The 21,898-nt window shown below is 36.2% G+C and overlaps 2 protein-coding genes and 1 pseudogene across 3 annotated transcripts; all 3 read right to left on the bottom strand.

Moving 5' to 3' along the window:
* Positions 1-36: 36 nt before the first annotated feature.
* On the bottom strand, positions 37-655 carry LOC137734462 (protein EARLY FLOWERING 4 pseudogene; annotated as a pseudogene).
* Positions 656-2,421: 1,766 nt separating this feature from the next.
* Positions 2,422-6,309, bottom strand: LOC137733286 (GDSL esterase/lipase CPRD49-like). The gene is made up of 6 exons (XM_088697333.1): positions 6,010-6,309; positions 5,792-5,869; positions 4,486-4,626; positions 4,068-4,144; positions 3,827-3,979; positions 2,422-2,809 (listed from the first exon to the last, which is right to left on the bottom strand). Exons 1-6 carry the CDS (start codon positions 6,118-6,120, stop codon positions 2,596-2,598), a joined length of 774 nt encoding a protein of 257 aa, XP_088553459.1. The 5' UTR covers positions 6,121-6,309; the 3' UTR covers positions 2,422-2,595.
* Positions 6,310-8,730: 2,421 nt separating this feature from the next.
* Positions 8,731-14,736, bottom strand: LOC137735123 (putative ABC1 protein At2g40090). Of its 2 annotated transcripts, XR_015964131.1 has the most exons (14): positions 14,444-14,695; positions 14,077-14,231; positions 13,836-13,961; positions 13,635-13,730; positions 13,398-13,498; positions 13,236-13,272; positions 12,730-12,948; positions 12,196-12,307; positions 11,716-11,807; positions 11,446-11,625; positions 11,081-11,194; positions 10,375-10,757; positions 9,902-9,996; positions 8,731-9,117 (listed from the first exon to the last, which is right to left on the bottom strand). XR_015964131.1 is itself a non-coding variant. In XM_068474504.2 (12 exons), the coding sequence occupies exons 1-12, from the start codon at positions 14,622-14,624 to the stop codon at positions 10,551-10,553; spliced, it is 1,620 nt and encodes a 539-aa protein (XP_068330605.2). In that variant the 5' UTR covers positions 14,625-14,736; the 3' UTR covers positions 10,053-10,550. The 2 variants fall into 2 exon arrangements, 1 of the variants encoding a protein (XP_068330605.2); XM_068474504.2 differs by lacking the exons at positions 8,731-9,117; positions 9,902-9,996 and having other exon boundaries at positions 10,053-10,757; positions 14,444-14,736.
* Positions 14,737-21,898: the final 7,162 nt, after the last annotated feature.

The following is a 21,898-nucleotide window of genomic DNA, read 5'->3' as shown; positions in this document are numbered from 1 at the left end:
ATTTATGCATGTACGAGGACAAATTGGACTGTCATGTAACGAGCCAAGTATTTTTAGTAAAATTAAACAAGTTGTCTTAATGGTTCATTGATTTATTGACGAAATGAGGAAAATAACTTTAAAAATAAAAACACTAACAAGTAATAACACTACAAAAACCTAGCTGGATTATTAAAAATGGCACTATTTATCGGGCTTGGCGCCGCCGTCCTTGGCTATTCCGCCGGCGTTGTGGTGGTGAAAGAAGGTGGAAAAATTGGATGAGAGGTCGGAGTAAAGTGAAACGATCTTGGAGATGTTGATGTTTATCTCCTGGATAAGCGCCACGTTCTTCACCATGTTGTCGGCGACCCGAGATCGGTGGTTGTCGTTGACCTGCTGGATCAGGGAGCGGTTGCGATCCAGTACGGACTGGACCTCGCGGAACCTGCGGTTGAACTGGTCCCACACCTCCAAATCGTACGCTTCCTCGTCTTGATCGAAGACGGCGGTGACCGAAACGGTGCGTTCGGTTGGGGATTCGTGGTTGAAGTACTCCATGCTCGATTCGGCTCCGGAGGATGAGTCACGGGTGGTCATGTGTGCGAAAATGCGCGCTCTACTCGGCTCTGTTGTTTGTCGTTTGTTGTTTCCTGTTTTGGGACAAGGAAATTACAAATATGTACCACACACAAGAGGTCTGCTTCATATGCCACTTTGTGGGACCATTGATCTTGAGAATTGGTATCCGGATTTCACTTGGAGAATGACAACCTCCTCAAGATGAATTTTAAATATTTTTAATTTTCTCGAATATCTTAACATATCTACTTCACCAAACAATACTGCTTGGAACAAAGTCGAATAGTTAGAGATCATATATTACACTTTCTTCCTATTCCTTCTTGTTTCGTAATGAACAATATATCAAAAAGTCATATTTTTAGCAAAAAAACAGTTGCTTACATCCATACAATCCACATCTTACACAACTCTTGCTTACATCGATACAATTCACATAACTGTTGCTTACCTCCATACACTTTCTCAGACTCGTAATGTTATAACATACATACCATTCTTCTTCTTTGTCATAAAATGCCAAAAGCACTTGCATTTATCAAATCAACACATGAACAACAACATGCCAACAAAAATTGACTTGAAAAAACCCCGCTATCATATGTTATATTATTTTGATGATGTGATTTACGTTTTTATGCATAAATTGATAATGTTGGTGGCGGTGTTATCGTCTCTTGCTGTATATACCAGATAAGCAAACAAATCAACAAAAACACAGAAAAGCAGCTCACAAATGTAATTATATGAAAGCAAGAGGACTCGGCATCTTACTTGATAATATCAGATTCGTGTCTATGACCATACTGAACTCTTTAGGACACAAAAAAATCACTTTTATTTATTTATTTATTATTATATACAACTCAGGCTAGAAACACTAAAACACAACCCCTAAATCCAACTGAATCAGATGTAAAACAAATTCGAATATAATTTTCTAAATTAAGATTAAAAAGAATCTATTTGTTTCTAAAGCCCAATTATTTTAAATCACAAATTTGAAGCAGATTTTGACATGCAATAGGTCAATAAGGTAGGAATTGTTTCAGACTAACCTTGATGGCTGGCATCGGACGAATCGTCCAATTACCGTTGGAAAGCTTGAATCAGAATCAATTGAAAGATCTGAAGCAAAGTGGCTACTTGGTGAGGACAAGTCGCGCAAGATTTTCAATTGGAAGAAATCAAGAGGAAAGAGATGAGTGCGGGGCATTTTTGTTCTAGTGAAAAATGTAATAATGCCAACTTATCAGGGGTAAAACAAGAAGCACATTGTGATTATGAACAATGTATTTGAGTGTGTAAGTCTATCTTACATTGTCGGTCTCAAACTCGAATAAAAAAAGATGAAAAGTGTGTCAGATAGTCGATAGCCCTCACTTTGTTCTCACATCAAATCCCTAACTGAACTTTCCAAACTTCTCATCTCACGAACCACCAAAATGTATTTAGACCATTTATTTATTTATTTTAACAAACGATATTGTATACACTAAGGGTGGGGGAGTGGGTTAAGCCTCATAATGGACTAGCAATAATGTGGTTCAAATTCGCTTTTGACGAGAATCGAACATAAAACCTCTCACTTACAAACGAAAAGAAATATCACTAGACGTAGTACTAATTGGCATGTAAGACTATTTTTTCAAAAACAAATAGAATTTATTTCTGATTTTTCACGTTTTAGAAAGATCTTTTGAGCTATGTTATATTAACTTCACGATGTTCCATTCATTTTGGATGAAGCATCTTTCGATTCTTTTTCATCAAAAAAAGTTGTATAGTTGTAACACCTGCAAAGTAATTTTCATGCGCCATTTCTTTCTCTAGATATGTATATTTCTAGTACTTGAACAAAACCAACATATAGAAATAAACAAGGGTATGCCGAAAAAGAAAAATAGTACGTGAGAACGATTCGATATATGAATCCCACATTGGATAAAACATAAAAATAAAAAAGTGTGAACAATTTTGCAAGACAAGGCTAAGGAAAAGGGAGGAGTGCGGAAATCATTCCACATCTGCAAATTAGTCCCACTGAATCTCCCAATAAAAAGTCGAGCTGGAGGGATTGAACGTTGTCTTTCCGTCAGCAGCAGCAATATCATATGGTGAATCCTCTGAAAATTCTATTGGCATGGATTTCCAGTGTAAACTTGGCTTCCAGTCAGCTTCTCTCAGTACCTTGAGTATCTCTTCCACCACTATTTTGCTCCCTTCAGCAGAAAAATGAATCCCATCTCTGCAAAAAGATAAGCGAAGATGCATTAAAATACATCTCAAGCAGATATCCGAACAGTGTTCATGATATTTGATCCCTACTTTGTATTCGTTCATATCACTATCGTATGACAAAATCATCGAAACATTTGTAGAAAAAGGTATGTAGGATAAAAATTATATTTGTTATTGATACATGAATGTGGAAAAATGGAAGAGAATGCTTATGGAAGAGAATGCAAATGGAAGAGAATGCTTAATTTTTCATTATCATTTTCTACAAGATTACAAGGATATATATACATGATACAAATGTGTAGGTAGGACAAGGTAGCCGTCCTAGTATGTAGGTAGGACAAGGTAGCTGTCCTAGTATGTAGGTAGGACAAGGTAGGACGGCTGTAGAGGACAAGGTAGCCGTCCTAGTGTGTAGGTAGGACAAGGTAGGACGGCTGTAGGACGGCTTGACGGCTGTAGGACGGCTAGTGTGTAGGTAGGACAAGGTAGAACGGCTGTAGGACGGCTTGACGGCTGTAGGACGGCTTATTCTTCCAATAATAATATTATATACAATTACACAAGGACTCCAACCATATTCCTTATTTGTCTAACAACATTTACCTGTGATGGATGACAGAATGAAACCTTCTCTCTGAAGAGATGATATTAAGCAAATTTTTGCCCAAATATATGGATTCAGTGTATGTGCTATTAACTGGAAAAAAAAAATCTTCACAGCTGAATCCAAGAGGGGCTAAAATTTTACTTAAAGGGTTTGAATATGTGCGCTGAAAAGCACACCTGCAGCAAGGCGTGATAGCAAATCAACCGTACAGGTTATGCCTAATCGTCTATATATTCATCGCTCCATTACCTACGACCTTACTAGCAAAAATATTATAAGCAAAGTATATAACTATCCGGTAAATGAGGATGCTAAGATATTAAACAGGGAAATTGATGGTTTAAATGCAAACGATACAAATGTCAACAGATGGTATTGGCAAAAACGAGAGCGCGAAAATAAATGCCAACTTACATAAAACAAGTATTCATCCAGTCATCTTTTCTCTGAACTGCAGTGAAAAGATCAACAGATGTGACATTGATTTCCTGGCAAAGCTTTATACAAGCTTCTGAATACTGTTGGCATAACTCGTTGGTTCTTATCATCTCGCTGAAAGTCCCGCTCCTTTTAAAGAGGAAAAGTGATGTATAAGGGACACTGCCATAGACATATGATAAGGATAACTATAGAAACAAGAGTTGCATCTGAGTACCTTATGTTTCCATTTATTACGGCCTCGTTCACTGGAGGGCAACTAAGAAAGATGATCCGCGTTGAATCTGAAAGGCTCTGGTTTTCAAATATAGTGTGTTAGAATGCCTCAAAATTTTCACTTAGATATGCAAGCACAATATTCTCTCGTTTGAGGATGACACTGACGGGAAACATATATGCAACAAAACCAGAATCGAATTACTGCAACCACATAAAAAGATACATGATTCTGGATAATTAATCAAATTTGTTTTCAAGTGTTCAAAAATCAACACCTTTTGTTTCCTGAAAACAAATTTGCTTCTTGTTTAAGCCTCCATTTGCATGAGAAAAACAGTTGATGTCGAAATGGAATGTATGTAACAGATGGTTCAATAATTCAAAGGCATGCATCTTAACATAGATGAAGAAAGTACCTTCAGATGACTTGCAATCTTTCTCATGTTCTCGATATATTCAGGAAGCGGGACATGAGGGCCGAGCCCGGATGGATGAGGCCCCATAGAATCATTACCACCAAAATAAACTATAACCAAAGAAGGTTTTACAGCAGCATCCTAGAACAAGAACAGTAATTCAACATTGGAGCAAGGGCACTGTAATATACGCAAGAGAATATCTGAGTTTTGTAATCTAACAATTCCCCCCAAAACATGCCACTTGTTAAGATATGAGTACAAACAAACAAATTAGTCTTCATCACACATGTTCCTTTTTACAAGGGTTTTCCAAATTAGTCTAATATGTATAGAAAGGGAATTCAAACTTGAATGCAAAGGCGAGGGCACACTATTCTAATCTACTGCCCAACACAAACCCATATAACGCTTCTTTTTGACAAATATTTTTTGTTGGTCATTATTCTCAAAAGAGTAGTTATTTCCGCACTCCATTTTTGACCGGGTACAATCCAAATCAGATATTTTAGAATTTTTTCTGCACTCAGCACTCACAAAGGGGCGGGTTTAGTTTTATTCAGTTTTGTTTTTTGCTAAAACCAAAACCAAAATAAAACTTCAAGTCAGTTCGGTTCAATTTTCTTTCGGTTTTTTCAGTTCGGTTTTCTTTTCGGTTTTATTTTGTTCGATTCGGTTTCGATTTTTTCATTTTATAAAACTTATTCTTTTTTTATTATGGAATTTAGAAAAGAGGCTTGCATTGGTAGACTAATAATAAGAAAATAGGAAAAGTGGGAAGGTAGTTGTACATATACAAGATCATATAAACCAATCATATTCTATCAACAACCTCAATTGCAAAAAAAATTATCACCGTAACCATTTAAAAAGCAAACAAATAGAAAAGCTCTTCCAAGTTCCAAAGCCTTCCAAAACTTTCCTCCATAACCAATGGAATATCCTCCCTAATTGAACCAAGTATGCTCCTTGAAAAATCCCTAGACTTAGTTTCAAACTTGGCACCAAAGTTTCACAAAAGAAACATTATGGGCATACATTTATAAAGTATAAAGGGATTTGGTTTGGTTCGGTTCGATTCGGTCTCCGAACCTCCAAAACCAAACTAATGAAGTTCAGTTTGGTTCGGTTTTTCTTTTTTTCGGTTTTCGGTTTTAGGTTTTGGTTTGGTGTTTGGTCCTTTTTTTTCAGTTTTCGATTTTTTGAACCCACCCCTACAATGAGGGCAGGGACTAAAGTCTTAAAATCACTAAATTACAAGCACATATCTAAAAAATGGTAACTTTTTAGCTAAAAGCATAATTACCTTGGGAAAAATTTGGTCAAGGACATTTACAGCACGCCGTGAGTTCCAACCCAGGTAACCACGCAACAATATGTCAGCCTGCAGAAGAAAGATCACAAACCCAATAACTAAAAATGAACCCCAAAGATTGCAACTTTAGACTTGTTTCTTAATTGTCGCAGTGAAAAGTTGACGACCCAAATCAGAAAAACAGGTGGAGAGAGTGAGAGAAACAGAACTCTACGAGAGTAGATGTCGGCAAGAATGGCGCCCCAACCGCTTCTGTCGTAGCTCATCTGAACAATGGAGGATCCGAACAGAACAAACACAGGCCTAGTCGGTCCGACCATCTCTCTCTCTAAACTCTCTAAAATCACGAAGTGTACAAGGAGGAAGAAGACGAGGAAATGGTCGGATGAGTAGAGAGCAGTTGGAGGGCTAGGACGACCTCCGAGTTTACTCTGAATTGGTTCGGTTTGGTTTGGGTTTGCACACTCGGTTATTTATTGTAGTGGCCACTCAGGCGGGAGTTGACGTTCGACTTTGAATACATTTAATATGAGCTGAAAAAAAAAAAGAATATTGAAGGGTTAAATTTTTTTATCTGACTAAATCTTTTCGTATTAGTTTGGGATGCGCATGTTGGGACCTGACGAGGGGCTAGACGGCTTGTTATATGTATTCAGTCCTTGGCTAAATTTACTCTTGATTGTTTTTAGCATATTCATTTGTATTCTTCAACGGAAATGAATTTTGTATAAATTCGTGCTAAAAGTGGTCTATAAACTCGTTAAAAAAGTACTCAAGAGTATTTTATAACTAATATCCACTTTTCACTCTTTAAAAAGTACTGAATCATAGCGTTTTGCAATAAAAAAGTATTGAATAAGGAGAAATTTACAATACGGTTTTAGCCTGCGAAACAGTACTATGTGGCTGAAATGAAATTCATAAGGTGATTATTGAATTTAAAACTTTAAATGCAGAAAAAAAAAATATAGAAATTGAAGATAATACCCTCATAAGAAACTTCCAACAACTTTGAGACAAAATTCATGAGGTGATTATTGAATTTGAAACTTCAACAACTCTGAAACGAGATTCATAAGGTGATTATTTATTTATTTTTTTCGTCATGTTTCTAGAGTAGTTTTCCGTCGAAAATACTTAACTAGTACTGACACTATGCATTCCCTCGTACGAAAATGACTAGTTTGGCAAGAGACTGCCCATACAAGTCACTTTCGTTCTCCAGGTCACTTTCGTTCTCCAGGTCACTTTCCCTATCCTTATTATATACGTTCTCCTCGACAACTTTTTTTAAAAAAATATTTACAGAAACATCAAACTTCCATAATTAGGATTAATCTTCTCATTGTTTGCTAACGATTTGGATTACATTCGGATTCAAATTATGAGATCATAAGAATTTTCACATCTTAGTCATTTATTATGCATCGTGCGGTCAGAAATTATTTGATTATTTTTAATTTAAAATTAAACACTAATAGTACCTGACAAAAACTAACTACACGATGTACGATGAACAATTAGGATGTGAAGATTTGTAGAATCCCCACAAAATGAATCTGGAAAAGATCCTCTTCTGTTTGCTAATTATTGTCTTAATATGATTTGACCTATTTATTACTTATTATTTATAGAGCCAGCCAACCAGCACTAGCAATCATGTAACCTTTAACCAAATTTTCTAGTCATCTAGAACTACAGTCATTAAGCCAAACCCACTTTAGGAAAAGACTTACAAAATAAATATATGTCTTGGCCCTTGGCTAATACAAGAAAATTATTAGGGCTTCTTTTGATTCTTTAGAGCATCTCCAAAAGAGAGATCAAAATCCTAGTTGAAATGCTACTGTACATATTTGACTTCAAAAATCTTTCCAACCGAATTGTTATTTGCTGACTGGATTTGAAGGCTTAGTGATTTGATGTCAAATTTATTTTTAATTCATTTTAATAGTAGGTCCCTTATTCCGCAAAATAATATTTGACAATTCGGTTGGAGAAGTATAAAATTTGACATAAGGCTTCAAATTGCCACATCAGCCATCAATTGTAATTTGACTCTTAAAATTTTAGAAAGCATTTTACTTAATAAAAATGCAAGTAAATTCTGAAGAAAAAACACTTAAAGTGTTTCCGTCAAAAAACACATAATTGGTATTTGTTTCAAAATGCACTTCAAGTGCTTTTGAAAACTCAAAACACTTTCACCTTCCAGTCATTTTAATAATACTTCTAGACAAGCCCGTATTTGGTTAGAAATTGCTTTTTAAGAGCTGAAACACATCTAAAGTTCTATCTAAAATATACAATATCAACATTAGTTGTTAGAAAACGCTTATAACTAGAGGAAATCTAAAAACAATGAAAATAAAAGCAATAAGCGGTGTTACAAGGAGAGAGGGGGCGTAGGTACGTAGAAGAATGTGAAGCTGGTAAATACTAAAATAGGCCATCAAACTGGGCCGACCAACCAGCCCTTCCTGGTTGGAGCATTTCCGTCCGTTGGTGGAAGGTAACGGCAAAGGCAACCGTGTTGCCCTCCAGCCCAAAAAACACCTCCCGCAGTCCATTAAACCAAGGGAAGTGGTGGGCTAACCATTGCTCGCCCAGTAGCCCCTTCAACACTGCAGCGGTGAAGCCTACTGCAACAGAGCACTCATTTGTTTTCAACGACAAGGACACATGGCCAAAGAAAAATCGTGGATTTCCAAACGTGTGAAGTTGCACAAAAACAAGTACTATTCAAATTGAATAGCAAGAGCAACTTACATGCCCTTGCCTTTGCCTACCACTAACAGGTGGAGATGCTCCTAATGTTGCCCTTATGACTAGTTTATCTTCTTTCCTATCATCTGTTTCTTTTATGGGGTACTTGAGTATGTTGCAACAGTCAATTTCAAACAAATACTAACTACAACCAGCCAATCAACTAAAACAAAGATTTGATCATCCTTTTATACCGTCTTTCAACACCCACCGTCCGATATCAACCAGTTACAGACCTACTTCTCTACTAGGTTAAAGTTAGATGAAAACGATCAGGACCCGAATTGGAGATGGTACGTTTTGAATAATTTGAAAGCACTTCTAACGGTGCTCAACAGAAGTGAAAATTTTCAGTGTAAGGTCTCACATTCGAGTCTTTGGTCGTCGTTCAGGTGAGGGAGATTTCTGATCATGGCAGTCACCTCCGCTTCTTCTCACCTGGATAGTACCAGGACCCTTGTGCCCTGGCCCTTGATCTTGCAAAAGCAATTCCGACACGAATTCCATTGGATGTAACACTTACATGGAAAGGTGAAGCGAAAAGTGTGCAGCTGTCGTAGACAATGTTCATAATCCAAAAGGGTTTATAATTCACACTCAATCAAAATACTTATATGCAAATGAAAGTAGCAATCGACAATACTTTAGTTGAATGGACGACGATTGGAAAAAAGGGGCAATAAAGCCTACCAAAAACAGTGGATGAGGATCCTCTCCGGATCCTCTTTGTGAGGACCTCGGGGATCACTTCATCGTGTCTGATCGTACATCATGTGCCCAATTTTCATTAGATACTCTTTGTGAGGATCTCGGGGATCACTTCATCGTGTCTGATAGTACATCATGCACCCAATTTTCATTAGATACTGTTTGGGTTTAATTTTAAATAATAAAAATTCAAAATGATTTCTAGCCCCAAGATGACAGATGAACTGACACGATGAAGTGATCCTCGGGATCCTCACAAAGAAGATCTGGATAGGATCCTATTCCAGAATTAATAACCAACCACGTAAGTGTTACATCCAATGGAATTCGTGGAATAAATAAAAAGGACAGTGCTGAAAAATAAATAACACGAATTCCTAAATAACAAGGACACTGCTGAAAAATAAATAAAACCAACCAGTTAGTCCGTCAATGGAAAGTTGGTCAATGTTATGGTGAGGACTGCTATTGTGCTAAGATCAGTTGCATATGTGTGTTGATTCCGGCCGTTCCTGCTTTGTGGATCCAACAAGCATGAATGACCAGGTTCAGCGCACACTTGGTCAACTGATCCTAGCATTGTCAAATCCGAGCACTACTCACATGCTAGGCATTCAAGAGGCTTACCTCAGTCTGCAGCCAATCAAGCCCTTCGCCACAGAGCCTTCGCTTTTAAGAAGCATGTTGTGAAGCAAGGGATTGGGGCACACTGCATAGAACACCTGATTCAAGTGTGTTTTCGACAAGAAGAATAGGGATGAGGTCAAGATATAACTCATAAGAGTAACTCAAGAAGCTTTATTACCCAAATAAGAATGTAATGTACAATTCTTCTGTGAAAGAATCAATTCAAAAGTCTAAAATCTCTCTGTGCATATACCTCTGTGCAGATAAAGTATATAACTAATATCTCTAGCAAATAATCTGCTTCCAATATACAGTTCTCCTTTCAAGGGTTTCTACACAGAGATCAGATTTTTTTTCTCCAAGTCAGATTTCTCGCTTGTTAGTCTTGCCAGAGGACATTGCGAACAATTATATATAAAACAAATTGATAAATACAAATCATTTATTCCTTCCCATTGCGATAAAAAAATCACCTGTCAATCTATTATCAGAGACCCTGCTTATAGACGAAGTGGCTTGATCTATGGAGACAAAGAATGTGTATGCCCATTTTTGGGTAACGAATGAAGAAGTAACTATAGTTTGTTTCACCAATCTTTGGGTTTCCTGAGTTTGCGAGTCATAGAAATTGTGTTTGTGCAGTATCTTTTCAGTTTTGCCAAGCTACAGCTTTCCTTCCCTGTATAAGCCACAACGCTGCTTGCATTGTAAAAAGTCGAACTTCTAATATGATTTTGTCTAACCAAGCACTCAACCAGCGTAGGAAGGACCTCTTTTGTGATAGTTTTGCCTCAATGATAGCTTCAGAAGAAACCCTTCCAATGATCATGAATGTCTCAAGAGAAGGTACCTGCAACTGTTTGAGAAGCATTTCAGGTTTGAGCTCAAATACTAATTATTAAAATAGAAGACAGATCCCTTATAATAGATGCTTAATTTTATTCTTCTACAACCACTGAAATCCGACTCACAAAATTTGACAGAATTTGATGTAAATTTAGAAAGCCATATGGTTAAACACAACAGCTGCATGGTAAGGACATTTGACATACATGCAGCTTATTGCAGACGGCAAAAAAGGCTACATGTACTCACCAGCAGCTAGTTGAAAAGCAGGTTCATCTTACTATAATCAGGTTTTCAAAGGTATCAGCAATATAAATAACAACAAAGTAATACCAGAGCATTGCTAACTGATCGCAAACAATCATTTGTTTTCAGCATTAAAAGAATCTCGCGCGGAAGCCTCCTCAAAAGCTCTGATATTTGAGAGAAGTACTGAGAAGCATACATCTGCAAATGAAACATTGAAGGACGTTCAAGCAGTGATAGTTGTAAGTTATGATTTATATATCATCCACATCAATCACATAACACAAGAATTTAATTACAAGAAGTACAAATCTCCAAAGTGAGTTGCTTTTTTGTCAGTGAAAGGTCCTAATACACACAAGAATTTAACAGCAACACAGTAACAGTACATAACTCAGGTCTCAAATAATTACAAAGTAATGCGAAGCACTTGTGCAATTGCAAGAGCTCACCTGCAGTTCTGAACGGTCACTTTCAGTGCCTTGTATAATCAAATGATCAACAGCTGGGTCAATGACCCTATTCCAAGGCCTCATAGTAAGAATCCCTGCAAATAATGCATACAAGTCCTCTCCAGCACCTAACTTTGCACTATAATCTTTTATTGCATTGGCATCAGAAAAAATCAACGCCTGCAACAAATCATAATGAAAAAGAAAGCATGGTAAAGAAAGTTGCTACAATATGGAAAAAAAACTAGTTCAATAAAAGCAAAGGTGTACCTTCCACAGTGCAGCATAGTTAGTTCTGGTCTCGGGGTCAAGATCTTTATACAGACCGTGGTCTAGAAGTATCAACTGTGGCTCTTTCTTCCCTGTACACGAGAAGTCGGGGGAAAATAATTGAATGAGTCTTGAATATCTACATATATTATATTTTACTATTATGACTGCAAGTACACAGCAACTTTGTGACACATTATAATCAATAGTGTGAGTCTTGAAGACCCCAAATATGATTGAGAAATACACAAATATAACTAAACAGTTCATCAGTAGCATTACAGTCATCCTTGTGATCCAGAAGCTTAGCATGATAAAATATCATGAATATGACAAACCAACTAGCTCTCAAACAAATGGGGTGGGACAGCACAATACCATTGAGCTAGATCACAGTTTAGTTCTAGTTGTGCTTACTATAGAAAGAAAACTACTATAAAATTCTCAAATGATAGCCTCTGCAACAAAGTAGATTCTCACCTAGAAAGCTCTTTCCACTACCAGGCAGAGGACGAACTAACAAGTTGGCAGCATGGGGGTCACAATGCACAAACCCGTGTTTGAACATCATTTCTGCAAAAGATTCACTAACCTGCAAAAAGTACATCAATCTTACTTCTTTTTTCTCACTAAATTGCTAACATTACATCTTTATAAGAGAGATGAAGCACAAGTTATTTTCCTTTTTGTGGTCCATTGTTTGATATCCTTAACACGTAACCAAAGTAATGAATCACACAGGGGAACAGGCGTCCAAAACCAGCCTTTGTGGAGGGTCTATATTTTAGCTTCAACCTTAAACCATAAAGCTGTGGTTCCAATGTCCTAAAACCCTAATTCATTTTGCAGTCAAATCAATGTGCAGTCATATAATGGACCTACTTCTGTGGTAAACTTATGGTCAATGGGATCCTTTAGAACGAGTCTGTAATTTTGAATGGGGGCAATCAATACTTTTACAACATGATTGTAAATATAGATTGTAGAAACATGACATGATGCTCATAGACTTACTAGTCTTGCAACTTCATCAGGGCGAATTCCAAGTCTTTTGATGGTCTTCACATCATTTACTTGTGCACCATCTATATATTCCATGGTCAACAACTTTGAGGTACTTAAACTCCAATATACCTTTGGTGCATATACATAAGCCGCAATATGAGGAGAGAACTTCTGAAAGTTTTCCAAGCATTTCTCACTGTTCCTGGCCTCATTTATAAAATCTAGTTCCTGATTTTCACAATCACATGCAAACAAATGACAACACATCTATTGAAAATACTAGGCAGCACATATTTGTATGAGAGAGAATAACTACAAATGTCTAGCTAAGGTCCAAACTCCACATCTTTTTTATCACTACAGTGGCATATTAGGAAGGAAACAAACATTTCGTGCCAAAAAGATTTTATGAACATATAAAAGTTACTAATAGACAATTAGACATACTGTAGAAATATATTTCTACAAGTTTATGAAGAAGACAATCAAGGGATCTAGAAATTAAAACAAATTACCTTGGGTAAACTTTCCCGCATCTCCTCGATCAACCACCTGTTAATGAAAGCAAGAATGAAAATACAGCAATCAATACAGCAAGATTATCATGGTGTTCATCATCTTATCAACTAGTAACTAGATGAGAAACTAAACAAGTACAACAGGTTTAGTAGAACTACCTGTAATCAAAAGAAGGAAAAATCTGGTGCAGGGTGTTCACAATAAAGTTCACAGTAGCACAGTCTGCAGCTGCAGTATCTGTCATGTGAGTGTGCTGAACCTGAAAATTGAAAATTATTTGGGCCAAGAAAGAAAACTCTGATAAGAAAGACGCATGTTTCAAAAGTTGAATAAATCTGAAAGACTACTTGATTGCACCTAGCAGTAAAAACCCTTATAAAATTGACAATGGGGACCTTCACAGCCACTTTTTCGCCATTATGATTGCGAGCAACATGGACTTGTGCAAGGGAAGCACTTGCTATTGGAACAGGATCAAATTCAGAAAAAATCTGCATTCAGCAAAGCAAAAATAATCAAAACCTAAATGTAAGCTAATAGAGAATCGAGCATTTAAGAGAGCTTAATCTTAAACCCATACAACCAAAATCACATACTTTATCGGGCGTATCTCCGAGTTCTTTCTTGATGACTTCACACACTTGTTCGTATGAAGAAACCGGACATTTGTTCAACATGGACTCCCTCATTGTCTGGACATACTCTTGAGGTACCAAGTATTCCTGTACAAATTACAAAATCAAATTAACCCAAAAATAATCAGCTCCATTGCTTTCAATCAACGCATAATGTTCCAAATTCAGATTGATCATTTCGAATTCAAATTCGAAAGTTTACCAGCTGCCCGATATGCTGACCGAGCTTGATATATATTCCTCCATTTTTGAAACACAATTCTTGAAGTTTAAGTGCAGACCTAAGGTGAACTTCATGCTTAACTTTTGCCCTCTCACTGCTTCCTTCAGGAAGTCCCAGCAGTGAATACTCGTAATCTGATTACATACAAGCGATTTCAGACTCCATTCGAATCAAATTTTCAATTAAACTTAACAAATCTGATTAATTAAGCTAAAGCTGCGTTACTAATGCTCGATTTACTGATTACAACTTTGAAACGGCGACGTATTGTAAACCCTAAACCCTAGAATTGACATTGCTTGGAGACAACCGAGAGTTTAAGAGGCGGAGTGGGAGTGGGACTTACCGAAGGCGATGGCGGCGGCTGTCACGGCGTCGCGAACAAGGCGTGGGGGAACGGTGGTGTAGAGCTTGAAAGTCATGCCGGGGTCTTCGGAGGTGGCGGCATTCGCCGCCGCACCACCGCCGACGATGGCGGTCGCCGACAGTGCGAGCTTCGTGGCTCTCCACAAGGATCGCGTGGCCATGTGGTTGGGCACGTTGCGTTGCAAAATAGGGGGCGAAGGATGCGAGGGAAATCAATATAAAAGGCTCGCGACGGTAACGTTTCATGAGTTTATAAGTCTTTAGTTTTTTATTATTTTATTGGTTTCGTGAAGCGGTTGTTTAAATCCAGCTATTGGGATGGGCCGGGTTTGATTTGACATAATCCAAACTTAGTGGGCTGGGTTTGGTTGACTTTGGGTCAATTTTGGGCTGGGCTTGCTTCATTTTGTCTAAACACTTCTTTTCTTCTCTTCTTTTTTTTCCCCAATTTATACACAATTAGTGAAATTCTCAATTTAAAGAGACGGTGATGTTGGACTGGCCAAATTTATTGGTAAAATATGTTTAACAAATGATGAGTCAATGTATGTGAGATCTCATTTATTGTCAGTAATATACACGGTTTTTTTTGTTTGTCAAGTTAGTAATATATACGTTTTAAACTGCACTCAAATTTAATCAATTAAACACTGTCACGTCATTCGATGAACAAATTTGTTATTGGTATACAATTCTCTTTCTTTTGAATTATGAATAGTTTTGTTTTGAAGTGTGATGATTATGTGGATGGATGGGGGTGGCTCCTCCTCATTAGTTGGCTGAGTCTTGGTTGTTCTCCCTCATTGAAAGAACAATACAAAATTGAACGCACTCCATTATTTGGAATTTAATTAATTTGAAAACATCTCACTCCAAAATTATTGTGTTTGCACAGCTAGCATACTATATTTGTGAATGACAAAGGGGCATGACAAGAGCCAGCCAGGTGAGTCTTTTCCAAAATCTTATCTTTGCCATTATACTTTTAAAAATGCAAAGGTTCATATAACAACGTAACATGCCAGTGGCAGATTCAGGTTTCATAATTTGGGAGGTTCCAATGTTAAATACAAGTTTTCAGATAGAATCATAGAAAAAAAAAAAACGTGAAGTGTGTAAAAAAATTTTCCGTTTATTCAATAGGCATTTCCTCGAACACTAGGTAGGTTTTTTGTTGTCAGTCAAACTATATTGTGCACATGTCGAGGTTGTCAAAACAACTTGTCGAGATATAGTAAGCAGACATTACATGAATCACTTGGTAGGCACAAAAGGGACCCCTATCAATCATTTGAAGAGTCCTGGAAAGACTTTGACATATACATTTTTTCGAACTCTAGGTGGTCTTGGAACCACATTGGTCCCAATGTCCACCCGCCTTGTAACATGCCACATATTTTTCATGACTTATGAATACGAGAACAAGTTATATTGTGTGAGTAAACTATAATCACTTGATATTCCGTATTAATAATATAATTTTAAATTAAAAAAATCTACACTTATATTTATATTATAACACGAAACATTACGATAACAATATTCTCATATTGTAAAAGTCATTCCCCATAGTATTTCTATGAGTCGTACGCGTTCATATCCATACTAAAATCCGTGTCCCATGCGTGGCAATGACATGCCCTTTTCCATAATAAATTAACAACAAATGTTTCGAGAAGAAAATTTAAATTGTGTGACAATTTATTTACATCATCCACTTGGCTTTCTAGAAAGCTTTTAATATTAATCAATTTCTCCCGCGTGGTGTACGCGTATGTGCATAATCTAAATGCCCATCTTTGTTCCCTTCAATACTAAGTGAAGGGCCACCCTCATCCCTTCTAGGGGGAGACAAGTTCTTCCTTTCTTTTTCTACTTTTCCTTCATTCTCTTTTCGTGTTTATACACATTTCCGAGTTCGGTACGTGTCCCATGACGCCCACGCTACGGAGAAGGATAAGGACTACATAAAAGAGGAAATTGAGGAAATTGTACAGGGTCTCTCAATTTTAACCTAATCCAAATAATGGTCATTTAACTCAAAATATATGGTCGTTGGTCACTTAACTCATAAAATCGTGCAGCTATGGTTCTTTTTGTAAACTCTATTAGAATTTCCATTAAAATGAGTCACGTGTCATGCATGTGAGGGCGAATCAAGAGGAAATTGTAGAAAACCAATGAGAAAATTATAGTAGTGGTCCCTCAACTGTAACCCAATTAGAGAAACGGTTCCTCAAGTTTAACCCAATTTGAGCAATGATCCTTCAACTTTAACCCAATTGTAGCAATGGTCCTTCCAACATGACTCACTTTGACGGAAGTTCTGATAGAGTTGTCAAAAAATAACCATAAATGCACGTTTTAATGAGTTAAGAAGCAATGGTCACATATTTTTAATTGAGGGACTATTGCTACAATTTTATTTACATAAAACGATGATGTGTGTTCAACTTTTCTACATGACGCCGTATGTTTGATTTTTTAACACAACCACATAAATCAATAGTTGACATCCAACCACAAAACTACGCACGACTGATACTAACACAACTCATATCACTAGATACCGCTCAGACAATCACAGTGTGAAAAACCTAAAGGACCATACAATTGTGATTAGGCCAAGAATCTTACGGCATCTAACAAAGTCAATTTTTCTGTTCTTGTTTATGGTATCATTTGTAAGGTATCCCATGGTAATTTCCTGCGTTGCGATTCCTTCGGGAACAATGTTGATCCTGTGATCTGTCTATCTCAGTCTCATTCATCCATTCATTGTAATTGTGGCAATACAATTCAATTCCCAATCTTTTAGGTGGAAAGTCCCCGTTTTGTTTTTTAGTGCACAAGCATGGAGTTTCTTGGAATCAGATTCCATACGTTGTCTCGTGCATTTTCATGAAATGTCAATAGAAGGGCTAAAAAGCGGTTATGTAACCAAGTAACAATGAGTACGAGACAGTGTATCGATAACATGACCCAATAAATTATGTAACCAAATAACAATGAGTACGAAACCGTGTGTCGAGAACACGATCGAATAAATTAAACTTCACAATATAAATGGTCATGTGGTATACTGACACATTAAAAAATTTCTCTGATTGTACAAAGAAAAAGTTTGATGAATGCTTAGGCGAGTCCCTCAAGTGTAAGGTTTTATCTCACAATTAATGGGCAATGGAGATCATTACTCAACTAACCACGTAGAAAATTTAACTTGAGGGTATGGAGCATATATATGATCGTTGGACTTTATACGCAGCGAACCTGATTCTATAAATATTTGAGATTCGACTTAGTTACCAATTAGCAATAGGGAGTGACCCAACTCTTTTTAAGTTCATATGCAAGATTTCCTAATATATTCTTCACAGCCTCGCGCACATTATAGTCTTGAAATGAAAATACAAGTGGAATAAAAAATGTGTTTAATTTGTCAGTAAAATTATGATTAAGCGCTATTTTTCTTCATTGTAACTAAACTATTATGAAGCTGAATCAGCTCAAATTATCAACTAATGGAAGTATCATTGTATGTAGAAAAAATGCTTAATTTATAGAGAATATGATTTATTTAGTACAACCATAATTTAGCATTAATATGATAAATCTTATAATTAAGCACCAAATGTCACATGCCATGTTGTCTTCAAGGGAATTGGATCCTTTCCGAGGCAATACCTCGAGATCTTACCGATCAGACAACATGGGTGTTGGATTTTGATCCAACAATTACAAACAGGAGATCAATTTAAAAGTTATAATAATTGTAGTCGTTAGATCAAAATCCAACGGTCTATGTTATCCAGTTAGTTAGATCCCAAGGCATTGCCTCGGAGAGAATCCAATTCCGTCTTCAAGGGCCTCCCATGATGTAGTTCTAGAATCACGGCCAATGATTTTTCTGGGATTTGACTCACGAATAATAATCAATAAAAGGCGGCTTTACTTACAAATGTCGTTCACTTATAATTTCAATTTTTTATTTTTTTTGTTTTGTCAAACTAATTCTAGTCATACTTTGACAACTTCCCCCTGCTTCTCCTTAGACGACAAGTTAGATATCTCCTTCCCCCAACGAACCCAAAACACTTTATTGAGTCTATTTTTGTTCACTCTCTAAATTTAAAAGGAGTTTAACGAAAAGTTCACGGTACTGTTTATTTTAACGAAAAATCATATTTTTACATTAAAAAATCAATCCTAGTACTATTCAATTTACCCTTTATTTTGTCTTTATCATTAAAACTCAAAGTTTTCAAGTCTTTTTCATTAGTTTTTCTAAATATAAAAGAGATTTTTTAATATTTTTGAAATACAGATATATACATTATATATCATTACGCAAATAAAGAGATATATTTTTCTCTACTTATATAATGATTTATGATGTATGTGCTTTTATTTTGAGAATATTAAAAAATCTCTCGTTAACCCAAGCCCCAAAGTAACCATTGAATCTCGTCCAGATTTGCACCACATGTCTATTTAACTGAACATGATTGCTTATCCCTATGAAAAAAATTAAACGAAATAAAACTTACGAATTAAATATTTTATGCCTATAATTAAACTTACCATTTACGATTGAACGATGTCAATATCAATCAATTATTAAATGAGGGACAATAAATAGGAAGGCTTTTTTTTTCTTAATTAATTTAAGGCAATTGTTATGGTTTATTATTTTAGCATCCTACAAATTGTTGAATAAATCTCATATACTTAATACATTCCATTTACTTTCTCATAACACCCTCACACCCCACATTCTTAATATACACTTTACATTTTCTATATGCACCCCATATTTTCCATATACCCATTTCTCAAATCTTATAAAGCTTTTATTTTGGACAAATAATGCCGACTAAAATTTTGACAAAAGATACCGTTTGGGATTTAAAGTATATGTGGGTTGTTTTCAATTCCATTATTAAAACTCATGTCGTTTGTTTTTAATATTTCGTGGTAATTTTAAGTGTTTAAGTCTTCATGTGATCCTTGTGATCCTTAAAAGATGAATACGAACATAGAAGCTTGAATAACGCATCAAAAACAAGATTAAATAATTATCGATGTCGTCAAAATTACTAAAACAATAAATAATATGAAGTCTAACCTTATGTGAAGTTTCTGAAACATCGATTTCGTGTTTCATTCGTCAAAAATAATTTTTCTCAATTAACTTGTTTGTGGTTTCATTGGCTAGGGTTTTGTTCAATAATGGAGGGTTGAAGGGGTTTTGATAGTTGAAGAAGATAAATAATACCTAAAAAGTGAATTGGGGTGTATATAGAATTTTTTATTTTTTTTAACCTTATAAAGTCAAAATTGCCATTGCATAATAGGATAATTAAGTTATTTAATATTAAATTTTAATGTGGGGTACATTCAACATTTTGTGGGGTGCTAATATAACCAGCTACTTAGTATTACTTCTAGTGGTATTCCTCTTCACTTGTAAGTGAGAGCTCTGAGATTCGATTCTCGCCAAATGCGAATTTGAACCATATTATTACTAACTCATTTTGAGGCTAAGTCCACATCATCCCTTTTAGTGTAGATAATATCGTTTGTTAAAAAAAAAATGAGTATAGACTAACCATAGTTTGGAGAGATTTCAATATGTCCAAGACACGAGGCGATAAGCCATATGTTATTATACAATCGGAGAAATGTTTTTGTTTTTTTTTCAAATGTCTCGCCAAGTGCATAATAACATGTTATGTTTTGTCTTGTGTTCCAGTCACATTAAAAAATATCTCTATAATTTGAATGGGATAATGATTACCTTGGGTTAGGAAGTGAGAAAAACGGATTCGATTTTATTAAATTTGAACCAACTTCTTAAGCATTTGACAGAAAAACAAAATTGAGGCTGCCTTGGCTAGTCTTCCAAGCTGAAGACAGACAATTTTAATTTGGCTTATTACGTAAATATAATCACCATCCCATCTATGTCAAAAGGTAATGACGTAGATATGATTTTCTTTTGACTATATTGGGAGGCTGGGAGCAGACTGCGCCGTGAGAGTGGAATCCGACGTGATTCCACGCATTCAAAAGGTCATGAAAGAAATGTTCTATCACCTAGATATGTGGACGTCAAGATTAAAAGTGAAAGCGTAACGTTCTTTAACTTCTTTTTCCATGGTTATCTTCAATCGAACTAGAATTTTGCATGCGACTCGTTTTGCACTTTTTTTTTACCATGCATAAATTCTAACGTGTGAAAAGATGGTGTGAAACAGGTTGCATATAAGTTTTTGTTTATTCCAACAGACCTAAATATTTAACTGTATTATAATTACATTCGATTGTGTTTTTTTAGCAATGTCTCGTTCCTTTGGTTTTATGTACGTTTTGTGCCAGATTACAAGTCAAGCCTTGGTTTTAGTTTTCAATATTGCATTTTGATGTAAGATATAGTTGGTTTATACACACTGTGTTTGAGGAACCCCTTAAGATTGGGGTCCCGTGCAAAGACACCTATTGCACATGTCCGAAACCGTCACTGACGTCAAGTTAGGAAGAACTTTCTGCATGCGGTAAAACACCAGTCAACAAAATGAACCTACAAATAGGACTCATGACTCACCACTCACTAGCTATTACAGTAGTATTTTAACCTCTAATTACGATTAAGCCACCACATCGAAACAATTAAGCACGTTGTTGTTGTATTTGTAGTTTGGTGGTGTTGTTAGGTTGCTCTCACGCACATTTTGGATCCCGTTGATAAACAAAGCTCAAAGCTGGCATAGCCTGGCATATGTGGTGTGTTTGATAACACAAATCTGCTGGAGAAGCACGTTAGCATCTTTACAAACAGCTGGAGGACAAAACTTCAGTTGATCTCGGTGCCTTCTCCAACTTTGCAGGCCATATATACGCTCCTTTAGAAAAAGATGATTACATACAACTTGAAATATAATTTTATATGTCTACAACTCTTATCATCTAATTAAATTTGTACAAGAGAATATCACCATTTACACGGAAATATAGATAAGACACATCACACAAAAACATGAGAGTCTACGTGTTTTGGTCTTATTGGATGAGAATGTTGTTGTAGTAAGACAATCCTACCCTAAATTTTCTCAAACAACACGCATAATTTCTCATTATCTAGCTTATGAAGTTATGTAACACCCAATTAAATATAGGATATTTTTATGCTTATGTTAGTTTTTCTCTCAAAACCTCCAAACACGTGACGTGACGTTCACATAGATAATAATTGACCGTCACGTGTCACTACGATCCCATGATGTATGAGGAATCTCATTAGTATCACCAACCTGCTAGGCCACACAGGGTCGTCGTGTCACTGCTGACTACATACAGATTAGGTGCACGATTGCTGCCGATGGATTATCTGGGTCAGTCCCAAGATGAATTTTTAATTTATTCACCAAAGTTT

Source organism: Pyrus communis, chromosome 7, assembly GCF_041283825.1.
Source record: "Pyrus communis isolate YQ-2024b chromosome 7, ASM4128382v1, whole genome shotgun sequence".
Lineage (NCBI taxonomy): Eukaryota > Viridiplantae > Streptophyta > Magnoliopsida > Rosales > Rosaceae > Pyrus > Pyrus communis.
The sequence above is the reverse complement of the archived record's forward strand: the minus strand, read 5'-3'. Positions and strand labels throughout refer to the sequence as shown.